Source organism: Salmo salar, chromosome 22 (assembly GCF_965601325.2).
Source record: "Salmo salar chromosome 22, fSalSal1, whole genome shotgun sequence".
NCBI lineage: Eukaryota > Metazoa > Chordata > Actinopteri > Salmoniformes > Salmonidae > Salmo > Salmo salar.
This window is the reverse complement of record NC_138312.1, coordinates 35,925,315-35,937,688: the sequence shown is the minus strand read 5'-3', so window position 1 is coordinate 35,937,688 and position 12,374 is coordinate 35,925,315. Positions and strand designations below refer to the sequence as shown.

At 45.7% G+C, this 12,374-nt stretch overlaps 1 protein-coding gene across 1 annotated transcript; it reads left to right on the top strand.

Annotated features, from left to right (window-relative positions):
• Window positions 1-2,173: 2,173 nt before the first annotated feature.
• On the top strand, window positions 2,174-9,061 carry prph (peripherin). Its single transcript, NM_001173891.1, has 9 exons — window positions 2,174-2,854; window positions 5,574-5,634; window positions 6,283-6,378; window positions 6,674-6,838; window positions 6,940-7,065; window positions 7,322-7,542; window positions 7,633-7,682; window positions 7,879-7,952; window positions 8,111-9,061. Exons 1-9 carry the CDS (start codon window positions 2,277-2,279, stop codon window positions 8,207-8,209), a joined length of 1,470 nt encoding a protein of 489 aa, NP_001167362.1. The 5' UTR covers window positions 2,174-2,276; the 3' UTR covers window positions 8,210-9,061.
• Window positions 9,062-12,374: the final 3,313 nt, after the last annotated feature.

Below are 12,374 nucleotides of genomic sequence, written 5' to 3'. Positions count from 1 at the left end.
TTCAAGACTGTTGGAAAAGCATTCCAGGTGAAGCTGCTTGAGAGAATGCCACGAGTGTGCAAAGCTGTCATCAAGACAAAGAGTGGCTTCTTTGAAGAATCTCAAATATAAAATATATTTTGATTTGTTTAACACTTTTTGGTTACTATATGATTCCATATGTGTTATTTCGTGGTTTTGATGTCAATGTAGAAAATATGAACGATAAAAACAAACTGGAATGAGTAGGTGTGTCCAAACTTTTTACTGGTACTGAGACCAGAGAGCCACTGGCTCTTTCACACTGAACACTTCTCTGTACATTTGTCATGAATAAATGCAGAAACAAAGAGCACCACATATTGGTCATTGGTCTCTGAAAAAGGTGTCTGTACCATATATATATGTAGAGAAGCTTAGGCCTAACCCCAGAGAGAGAGATAGAGATACGCTGATGCTGACATGCATTTATTTATGTCAGATGGCTACTGCGTCTGCTATACAGATATAGACATACAGAAGGAGGCTAATTTGTTAATTTTCAATTATATTCTTAGATTATACAGTCCCTGGTTTGAATCCAGGCTGAATCACATCTGGCTGTGATTGGGAGTCCCATAGGGCAGCGCCCAATTGGCCCAGCGTTGTCCGGGTTTGGCCGTCCGGGTAGGCTGTCATTGTAAATAATTTGTTCTTAACTGACTTGCCTAGTTAAATAAAGGTTAAATAAAATTTTAAAATATATATTTTTTAAATAGGAGTAACTCTGGTAGGCCTGAAACAGACTTCCTCTCCTCAAGTCCAACTGTCAGAGTCAGTTGGCGCACCGGGGCACACTGCCTTCATATCATCGGCCTGCAGTAGCTAAAGCTTAATTATAGCCACCCCATACCAAACCTTCACAAATGTTTCTAACCTTTATTAGGGTTTATAGGGAAAATAGGTAACCAGGTAAAAAACGCACTACCCTCCCCTGTGCCCAATAAAAAAACACACAACTCTTCACTAAGCAACAAAAAATGTTTGGACTACCCCTCCCCCAGTAAATTTCGATCTGTCCCTTACTCAGTCCAGAGTCTACCCATGTACTGTAGGTTAAGCATTATGTATTTATATTATTTTTGTTACAATAAAAATATGATTTACCCGAAGTACCCACAAAAAAAATGAAAATATGAAATTTTGATCTTGTCATTGTGTCTGGGCTCAGAGGACATGACTGGATCCACACAAAACAAAGTGTTCCTCTGAAATCTGTTCAGCTGCTGAGGAGATCTTGCCAATCCTAATTTACAAAATAGGATTCAAACACAGATCACTCGATACCAGTCTGTGCACACTAGCCATACGGGATAGAATTGCACCGTAGTTGCTCTGCCCTCGCCTCCCAGAATATCAATATAATATTCCATTACAGTGGAAATAAAGGGAAGATACAGAGCGAGGAAATACATTCAGCTCTGCAGTGATAACCAAATGAGCTTTGTGATATAAGAACCTGAATAATAAAGATTTTTGTTGGTTTTGGGATTTATTTGGACAAACTACTTTGTTGAACAGCTTTAAAATGTCTTACATAATCACATTGATGATATCACTTATGTATATCTACCATTACATGAACAGTAAATTAAGGACATTAACAGTGAAAGAGAAGTTGATGGTGATAAGGAGTGGGACAGAGCAATAGGAGGAGATGTACTGATAAATCAAGAGAGGAAAAGTAGAGAAAGAAATGCAGGAAGCGGACACAGCATCCTACAGAGGATACACTGTATCAGCTGTCAATGTGAGGAGAGGGAGGTGGCTTGGCGATGGAGACATCTTTAGAGATACAGACATTAACGTGGGAGACAGTTTGGCCTCCTGCCATGTGCTACGGATAAAAGGGAGGGGCAGATGGAAAATGAGAGAGAGAGAGAGAGAGAGAGAGAAAGAAAACACAGGGAGGGAGGAGGGCCTGCTACTGTAGGCCGGGGTGTGGCCTAAGACTGCATGTATGTTGAGGAGTGATGGATAGAGGAAGGAGGCAGGGGATCTGGAGACTAGAAAAGAGGGAGGGAGGGTGGGGGTGGGGAGGAGCTGTTTGCAGAGAGGCAGCGGGGGGTGGGGGTGAGGAGGATGGGATGTCGTGTGTATAAAAGCTCCGGCACTCCTCAGTCGGACGTCCTGTTGCTTCACTCCCTGCTCTGAGGCACCTTTGGCTCCAACAAACAGAGACAGCAAGAAGGAGAGCTAGAAAGATAGATAGCAAGAATTAGATAGTTAGCAGAATTAGAGACCACCAAACCTCAACCATGAGCCACCCTTCAATGATCCACCATTCAGGCCGCACCTCCACTTCTTATCGCCGCACGTTCGGGGTCCCCAACCCCATCTCCATGTCCTCCTACTCGCCTTCCTACTCGTCTGTCAACTCCCGCAAGCCAATGTCCAGCGGGCGCTACATGCGCTCCATATCACCCGTGGTGTCCTCTCGCTCCTCCAACTACCACCACCAGCAGCGGCAGCGCTCCAGCACCCAGCTGCCCCGTCTCACCTACGAAAAGGTGGACTTCCAGCTGGCCGATGCGGTCAACGCCGAGTTCCTGGCCACCCGCAGCAACGAGAAGGTGGAGCTGCAGGACCTCAACGACCGCTTCGCCAGCTTCATTGACAAGGTGCACTACCTGGAGCAGCAGAACAGCGGGCTGCAGCAAGAGCTGAGCCAGTTCAAGGGCCAGCTGCAGGAGGGAAAGCCCAACCGGGCCACCGAGCTCTTCCAGGAGGAGTTGAGGGAGCTGAGGCGCCAGCTGGACCACGTGGGCAAGGAGAGGGACCAGTACCAGGTTGAGAGGGACAACCTGGCCGAAGACATGAATCTCCTCAAACAGAGGTGGGTGACACAGAGGAGGGAGAGGGAGGTTAGGATGGGGTGGGGTATGGAGGATGGTTGGGTAGATTTGGGAAGTGAGGGTTAGGGTAAGGAAGGTGGGGGGTTATAGTTGGGTATGTGCATGAGTGACGCAGATACATTTTGGGTGGTAGTGGTGTTTGGAAAGGTGGGTGTAACAATTGGAAGTGTATTTTAGGAAGTTGGCAGAGGTGGCAGGGGACTGGCTGTTTTTTGGGCTCTGATGTTGATTGACACATTCTGGGCAGAGCCTGTCGGGGAGGGGACATGGGCAGGGCGTGTGACTGTGGACAGTCTGTGACTTTCACCACATCACCACCACTCTCCCCTCAGCAGTGGCTGTCTAGCTGGGGCGTGGCACTTTGGAAGGACAGAAACAAAAGCACCGCAGCATACTACCACACTGTGGTTTACTGCAGTGTGAGTGTGTGTGTGTGTGTGTGCATGCTGAATGTCATGGCAATGGACAGAATCCAACAAAAAAAACAAGATGTAGTGCTTCAGCATATCATAACCAAGCAACGAATGGGACACCAAGGAAAACAAGGCATTGGATACAGTAGCAGAACATTTGTACATTAGCCGAACATGTGTACATTAGCAGCATTTAAAAACTTTCCCTGAACATCTCAGCATTTGTTGAGCATCTGCAGATTATTTTATTAAATCTGTTTTATTAAATCAAGAAATGTAATTAAAAGGAAGATGAAACTTCCTCATGCATTGGATGTAAATATGGACACAGTACATTTGATTTGAAGTGATGCTGCAGTTCTGTCAGCCCTTTCATACCAAACCACAATACTTTGCTTTGAAACTTAAATTAGAGAAAATTCAGACAACTAGTTATGTGAAACAGTATTTTTCCCCATTTGAGTTTGATTATCAGAACAATTTCTGTAGACATACTAGTTACATATTAATACACAAACACTCCCCATGTCTATTCCCGCCCCTAGAGAGAGAGAGAGATGACAGAAGAGGAGGATGGATAGACTGCGCACAGGGTGGCGCCAGGAAAAAAGTAGGGAGGGGGATAAGAGAGGGAGGGGGCATAAGAGGAGGAAGAAGAGGAGGGGGTGGGGAGAGGTTGTGTAGGTGCAGAGAAAAATAGCATCTGGTTAAATCAATGTGATTGAATAAGAGTGGCTCCATTAGGGGGTGGGTGTTCAGTGTCTCCTTGTGTTGATGGGGCGGTGCCAGGTGGGCGGTGCCAGGTGGGCGGTGCCAGGGACCCCATTGGGGAAAAAGGAACCCTGTGACACGGCATGTATTAAAGATGAGATGAGGCAGCAAACCCCCACATCCAGTACATGCAGTTTTATTAAATGAAACACATTTAATTAAAAGGAAGATGAAAGTCCCTGCATGCATGGAATTTAAATATAGACACAATTACACATGTAATTTGAAATTACGCTGCAGTTCCATCAGCCCTTTCAAACCAAATCACAATATTTAGCTTTGAAAGCTAACATTTAGAAGAATCTGACAACCAGTTATGGGAAACAGTATTTTTCCCCACTTAAGTTACTTAGATTATCGTAAACAATTTCTGTAGACACACTAGCTACATGTAAATACACATACACATCCCTGACCCAGAGAGAGAGAGAGAGAGAGAGATGACAGAAGAGGATGGATAGACTGTGCACAAGGTGGAGCCAGGAAAGAAGTAGGGAGAGTGATGAGAGAGGGAGGAGGCGGAAGAGAAGGAAGAGGAGGAGGGGTCGGGAAATGGGGTGTAGGCGGGGAGAAAATTGTATCTGGAAAAATCTATGTGGCTCAATGAAAGTGGCTCCATTAGGGGGTGGGTGTTCAGTGTCTTCTTGTGCTGATGGGACAATGCCAGGGACCCCATTAGGAAAAAAGGACCCCTGCAACACAGCATGAATTAAAGATGAGATGAGGCAGCATAAAGTATATTTCACGTTTGGGAAAGGGAAGGCTTAGTCAGATCAGTCAGTATACAATAGGCTTACATAGTTTTGTCTTTGGCAGCAGAATGCCCAGAGCTGTCAGGATTAAAACAGGGTGTGTGCAGTCCACATGACCTCTAACAAGTGATTTGCCAAAATGTGTTTGGAGTAGCAGCTGCTGACCCCGTTGGATACGCTAACCCTAACCCTTTTACAGGACTTCTGAATTACCAAATTGATCCAGAGGCTTCTTTTGCCAGCTGATGCTTCTTCCAGAGGAGGCCTATGATACCCAGTCAGACATTTTTGGTCTCTGTCCCAAATGACACCCTATTCCCTATATAATGCACTACTCTTGATCAGAGCCATATGGGGGATGCACTATATAGGGAATAGTGTGCCATTTGGGATGACACCTTGGATAGCACTTATGCGATTAGCACTGTGTTCAGCCTTGTCCCAATGCTTCAGCTTCCTTTGTCCAGAGCAGGACTTAACCTAGACTAAAGCCCAAGCATTGTAAACGATATAAAAAAGTTATTAAGTGCCATAAAGAGATACAGAGGATGTGTGTTTATTAACTACAAAATATATTGTCTTATATATTTCATGTAATGTATATTTATTTTCCATTAATGTATTTATTTATTCTAAGGAGTCCCCTAAATAGATAACATGAAATCACAACATGAATTTACAACAGTAGGCCTATGCATGATTGTAATATATATGTTCTCCTTGTATGTGTGACCACACCCTAACCCCCCACCCTCTTCATACAGGCTGGATGAGGAGAATCAGAAGAGAGCTGAGGCTGAGAGTAACCTGATTGTCTTCCGCAAAGTAAACACACCCTAGACTCAAACCATCACACTGTACACCAAATCAATATTTTGGGCAGCGAGTCGATAGTTGACTGTAAAAGTCTGATTGAATCACACACCAGTTATGATGCAACCCAAAGCATATTTTTCCTCATAGCCCTGCATAACAGTGACATCTTCTGGTTCGCTGAGATAGAGCTGATTATTATGATAACATGGCAGCTCTGAGAACCCGGAAATCAGGGGTATATTCACTAAGAACCAAACAGAAACAAACAGGCTGAAACGGTGAAGAACTAATCTGAACTTCTCCAATAAGAAATGTTTGTTTTCATTGCAAAACATTCTTCTACGGTTTGCAACAGTGTGCACGAATGAATACAACCCAAGATACTTCCCACTGTGCACACACTGGTTGAATCAACATTGTTTCCACGTCATTTCAATGAAATGACGTTGAACCAACGTGGAATAGACGTTGAATTGACGTCTGTGCCCAGTGGGTTATAACAATGACAAAACACAATATTGATAGCACTGCATTGTTGATATATTACCATATGCAACCTACCCACTGTTTAGTGTTATCTAACCAAGACAATAGCATTTGTTTACCTGTTTTGGGGTTGATGAATTACTTACTAATAGTACTTTGATCTAAAACCAGGATGTGGATGATGCAACTCTGTCTCGCCTGGAGCTGGAGAGGAAGATCGAGTCTCTGATGGATGAGATTGAGTTCCTCAAAAAGCTGCATGAAGAGGTAGATGCCGCTGCTGAGATGGTTGAGCACAAATCATGATCTTGTGATGGCCCATTATAGTCCACTATGATCCTTATGAATAACAATAAAACTGTGGTCCTGATGGCCATGTTATGGTCCTGGTGTATTACCTCTCATTTGGTAAGCTGATCTGCTCCTACTTGCATTTATTTCTGTACATATTTTTGTGAATAGTTCACTAAAGTATATTTGCATCATACCTTTCTGGATTGTACCTGCCATTTAGAGGCCTTTTTTTCCACTAAACTTCTCACTTGCTCTGCGGTCTTTTCAGGAGATCCAGGACGTGCAGGTGAGTGTCCAGACCCAGCAGATGAAGATGGAGGTGGAACAGACTGCCAGGCCTGACCTGGCTGCTGCCCTCAAGGACATCAGGGCCCAGTACGAGAACATCGCCTCCAAGAACATGCATGAGTCTGAGGAGTGGTACAAGTCCAAGGTGAGGGGGGAACAATACACAGACACATACACACACTCATGCATGCACACACGCAGAGTAACACCTGTCCTTATTTGTGTGTTTTTTCTGTGCTCCCGGAGTTTGCTGACCTGACGGACTCTGCCAAGCGTAACACTGATGCTCTGAGGCAGGCCAAGCAGGAGCAAAATGAGCACCGGAGGCAGATGCAGTCCCTCAGCTGTGAGATCGATGCACTGAAGAGCACGGTGAGGCCTCACAGAACCTTCCTATTTATCTGTAATCACCCCCAGTTTACACTGGCCGAGTGAGGAACTAGAGTACATTGATCTCAGGCTTAGCCCAAAATGGCTGCCAGCCATGAATCACCCAAGTGGGTCACGCATGTAAGTAGAGGATGATGCGAGTGAGCAAAATCCCTCATAATTTCCTCCCCAAAAAATCTCCCACAGAATCTTCCCCCAACAATTGTCCTCATATGTACAGTATGTGTGTATTTTTCAGAACGAGGCTCTGCTGAGGCAGATGCGTGAGATGGAAGACCAGTTTGGCGTGGAGGCCAATAACTACCAGGACAACGTGGGTCGCCTGGAGGAGGAGATACACCACCTGAAGGACGAGATGGCCCGCCACCTGAGGGAGTACCAGGACCTGCTCAATGTCAAGATGGCCCTGGACATAGAGATCGCCACTTACCGCAAGCTGCTGGAGGGAGAGGAGAGCAGGTGAGGAGGATAAGGGTTAGGACATCCTTACTTGTGTTTGATTATGAACATGTTCCTGAGCTAACATCCTATTGCTTAATTTCTCTTTAGGATTATTGTTCCCATGCACCCCTCCCAGTACGGCCGTAGTGGTGATAGGGGTGAGATACATCATATTGCCAATAATACTAGTCTTTTTTTCTCTCTCTTCTACTATTACTTTATTTCCTTCTCCAAGCAAAAACACAGATACTTGTCAGTATCATCTTTAGATTTAACATATCCATCATTGATTAAATTGATATAAATGATCATGCACAGTATCAATGTTACTAAATCAGACTTATCACCTCATAGCCTATGACCACACCCCAGACACCCCTAAAAGAAAGCCCGTGGTGATTAAGACAGTGGAGACTCGTGATGGAGAGGTAAACATTCAAAACATTTCCTGGTATCAAGAAAATGTGTTCCATACTTTCCATGTCCCCATGATGATATTCACTACACAGTGTAATTTCACTATACAGCATTTGCTGGAAGTGATGTAATTTGACTGAGGTCTGTTTCGCTTCTTCTCTTCCTTCAGGTGGTGAAGGAGTCAAAGACGGAGAAGGAGAGGAGCGAGATGGATGGCAGCCATGGCAGGAATGACAGGGACCATGATAGGAATGGCAGGGATGACTAGAATAGTTAGGTACCAATCGTCTGTTCCAGATGTAGATGTAACAATACAACACAACAGAGGGAAACAAGAAAAGCAAGAAGTAAAATAAATAGTTTAAAGCTCCTTAATTGCTTCTCACCTTTCACCCTTTAACAGATATTTTCTGTTGAGCAGAGAGCCTGTAGTAGATATTTGTGCAATGTTAAAACTTGAAGAAATCTCTTAGATAGCAAACTTAGTCACAGGATGTGACCGTGGGGTTATTTTTAATAACCAATCATTCCTCATTGAAGAAAAAAGACAAAGACAGCCTTACATGAGCATACACAGACACGATAGTGCTATCAAGCAGTGAATGAACGCAAACTTGAGTAGCTCTTGCTGCAAATCAAACATTTTTATTGATACATCACTTGAGGCCTTAATTTACATTGAAATCCCTTACATAACATGTTTTGTAGCTGCTTATCGTTCACCAAGGGGAAATAGAAAGTGGCATAACAAAGCAACAGGGTTTTAGTGATCCCTCCACAGAAAAAGCTTTTCTCTGACATATTCTCTCCAGTAGAAGGACACAATCTGATGTAGCTTTGAGAGACAGTGGATATCAATAAGGAACAGTTTAAAGGGAAAATGTCTCTGTATAGCGCCATGGAACTCTCAATGTCAAATATCCTGCCAGAGAAGGACCACCAATGGGATTGATGGTAGAATACTGCACTTGCTGCACCACATACTCTGCACATTGCGCTCTGCTCAAAATACAAAAACCTTACAGGGAAATGTGCTATGCGAACATATGAGAATGTGTGTTTCTGACAGCTATAGAGAATACAAAAAAATACAAATGCAATTAAAGTAAACTGGAACAGAGCTATGGGGTTTGTCTTGTCATTCATGTGTATTCCTCTCATATTACTACCCATGGGCAGCTCCAAGGAGGGGCGAGACAGTGCTGAAGCCCCCTCTATAAAGATTTTATTAGTAGATCCACACGTCTTCACTGACATTTTCAACCTCTCCCTGACCCAGTCTGTAATACCTACATATTTCAAGCAGACCACCATAGTCCCTGTGCCCAAGAACGCCAAGGTAACCTGTCTAAATGACTATCGCCCCATAGCACTCACGTCTGTAGCCATGAAATGCTTTGAAATGCTGGTCATGTCTCACATCATCACCATCCTCCCAGACACTCTGGACCCACTCCAATTCGTATACCACCCCAACAGATCCACAGATGACGCAATCTCTATTGCACTCCACACTGCCCTTTCCCACCTGGACAAATGGAACACCTATTTGAGAATGTTGTTCATTGACTATAACTCAGCATTCAACACCATAGTACCCTTCAAATGCATCACTAAACTAAGAACCCTGGGACTTAACAGACTCACACATACTACACTGACACTTCAATACACTCACACAATACATAAACTCTCACACACACAAAACACACATCACATGGATATTGACGTCACACACACACACACACACACACACACACACACACACACACACACACACACACACACACACACACACACACACACACACACACACACACACACACACACACACACACACACACACACACACACACACACACACACACACACACATATGCTGCTGCTACTCTGTTTATTATCTATCCTTATTGCGTAGTCACATTTACCCATACCTACATGTACATATAGTGCATTCGGAAAGTATTCAAACCTCTTGACTTTTTCCACATTTTGTTACGTTACAGCCTTATTCTAAAATTCATTAAATTAAACATTTTCTTCATCAATCTACACACAATACCGCATAATGACAAAGCGAAAAAAGTTTTATTTTTAAATGTTTGAAAATGTATTACAAATAAAAAAACTGAAATACCTTATTTACATAAGTATTCAGACCCTTTGCTATAAGACTTGAAATCGAGTTCAGGTGCATCCTGTTTCCATTGATCATCCTTGAGATGTTTCTACAACTTGATTGTGGTAAATTCAATACATTGTATAAGGGCACAAAGCGAGACCCAAATACAGACACAGGAGGCAGATGGTTGAGCTCCGATATTTATTATAGCAGAAGGGGTAGGCAAAAGGCAGGTCGGGTACAGGCGATAGTTCATAAACCAGGTCGGAGTCCAAACGGTACAAGACAATAGGCAGGCTCGAGGTCAGGGGCAGGCAGAGTGGTCAGGCAGGCGGGCTCAGAGTCACGACAGGCAAGGGTCAAAACCAGGAGGGCGAGAAAAGAGAGACTGGAAAAAGCAGGAGCTGAGACACAAAAACGCTGGTTAACTTGACAAACAAGACGAACTGGTACAGAGAGACAGAAAACACAGGGATAAATACACCAGGGATAATAAGCGACACCTGGAGGGGGTGGAGACAAGCACAAGGACAGATTAAACAGATCAGAGTATGACAGTACCCCCCCTCTAAGGGCGCCACCTGGCATCCTACCTGGGCGCATACCTGGTTGACCGGGGTGTCGGCGTTGGAAGTCGGCGATGAGGGCTGGATCCAGGATGTCTCTAGTGGGAACCCAGCACCTCTCCTCCGGGCTGTAACCCTCCCAGTCAACCAGGTACTGGAAACCCCAGCCCCGTGGTTGAACACCCAGGAGGCGTCTCACCGTGTATGCCGGCTGGCCATCGATGACCCGAGGAGGAGGGGTGGGTCTGGAGACAGAAGACAAAGGGCTGTGAAAGAGGGGCTTAATCCTAGACACATGGAAAGTACGGTGAATACGGAAGGTACGGGGTAACAAGAGATGGACAGCAGTGGAACTAAGGACTCTAGAGATGAAAATGGACCAATGAAATGGAGGGACAGTTTGCGGGACTCCACCCGAAGGGGCAGGTCCTGTGTGGAAAGCCATACCCTCTGCCCAATGTGGTAGCGGGGAGCTGGAGTCCGACGGCGATCCACTTGTTGATGATACCTGGAGTTGGTCTTGAGAAGTGCTGCCCGAGCTCTTCTCCAGGTACGTCGGCAACGGCGGACAAACATCTGGGCCGAGGGTACATTGACTTCCTGCTCTTGTTCTGGGAAGAGCAGAGGCTGATACCCCATGGAGCACTCAAAAGGGGAGAGTCCCGTGGCTGAACAGGGAAGGGTGTTCCGGGCATTCTCCACCCAGACCAGTTGCCAGCTCCAGGTAGTGGGGTTGGTTGAGACCAGGCATCTTAGGGTGGTTTCAGGTCCTGGTTAGCTCGCTCCGACTGGCAGTTGGATTGGGATGGAATCCGGAGGATAGGCTGGCCGATGACCCAGTAAGAGTGCAGAACGCCTTGCAGAACTGAGACGAGAACTGAGGACCCCGGTCGGAGACAATGTCCACCGGCAGTCCATGGATCCAGAAGACCTGCTGATAATGAGCTGGGCCGTCTCCTTGGCAGAGGATAGTTTGGGGAGAGGGATGAAATGGGCGGCCTTGGAGAACCGATCCACTACCGTCAGAATGACAGTGTTGCCATCAGACAGAGGTAACCCAGTGACAAAGTCCAGAGAGATATGGGACCAGGGACAATGAGGGACAGGTAGTGGCTGAAGGAGGCCAGAAGGAGCTTGCCGTGGAGTCTTGTTCTGAGCACACACAGTGCACGCGGTGACGAAGACAGAGACGTCAGGAACCATTGTGGGCCACCAGAAACATTGTCGGAGGAAGGCTAGTGTTCGACGAGAACCTGGATGACAGGTCAGCCTGGAGGAATGAGCCCATTCCAGGACCCGGGACCGGACTGAGTTAGGGACAAACAACCGGTTAGCTGGGCTCCCTTCAGGTTCAGGCTGGGAACGTTGTGCCTTGGGAACCAAGGTTTCAATACCCAAACCCACTGAAGCCGCAAGGCAGGAGGTAGGGAGAATGGTTTCGGAGACCGAGCGTGTGGCAGAGGAACTGTATAGGCAGGAGAGGGCATCAGGCTTCACATTTTTGGACCCTGGGCGGTAGGAAATGGTGAAGTTGAATTTTGTAAATAACAAAGCCCACCAGATCTGCCTGGAGTTAAGGTGCTTGGCTGTACGGAGATATTCCACATTTTTATGGTCGGTCCTTCCAGCCAGTGCCTCTACTCTTCCAGCACCATCTTGACCACCAGAAGTTCTCGGTTGCCTACGTCGTAGTTCCTTCCTGCAGGATTGAGACGATGGGACAGGAAGGCACAGGGATGGAGCTT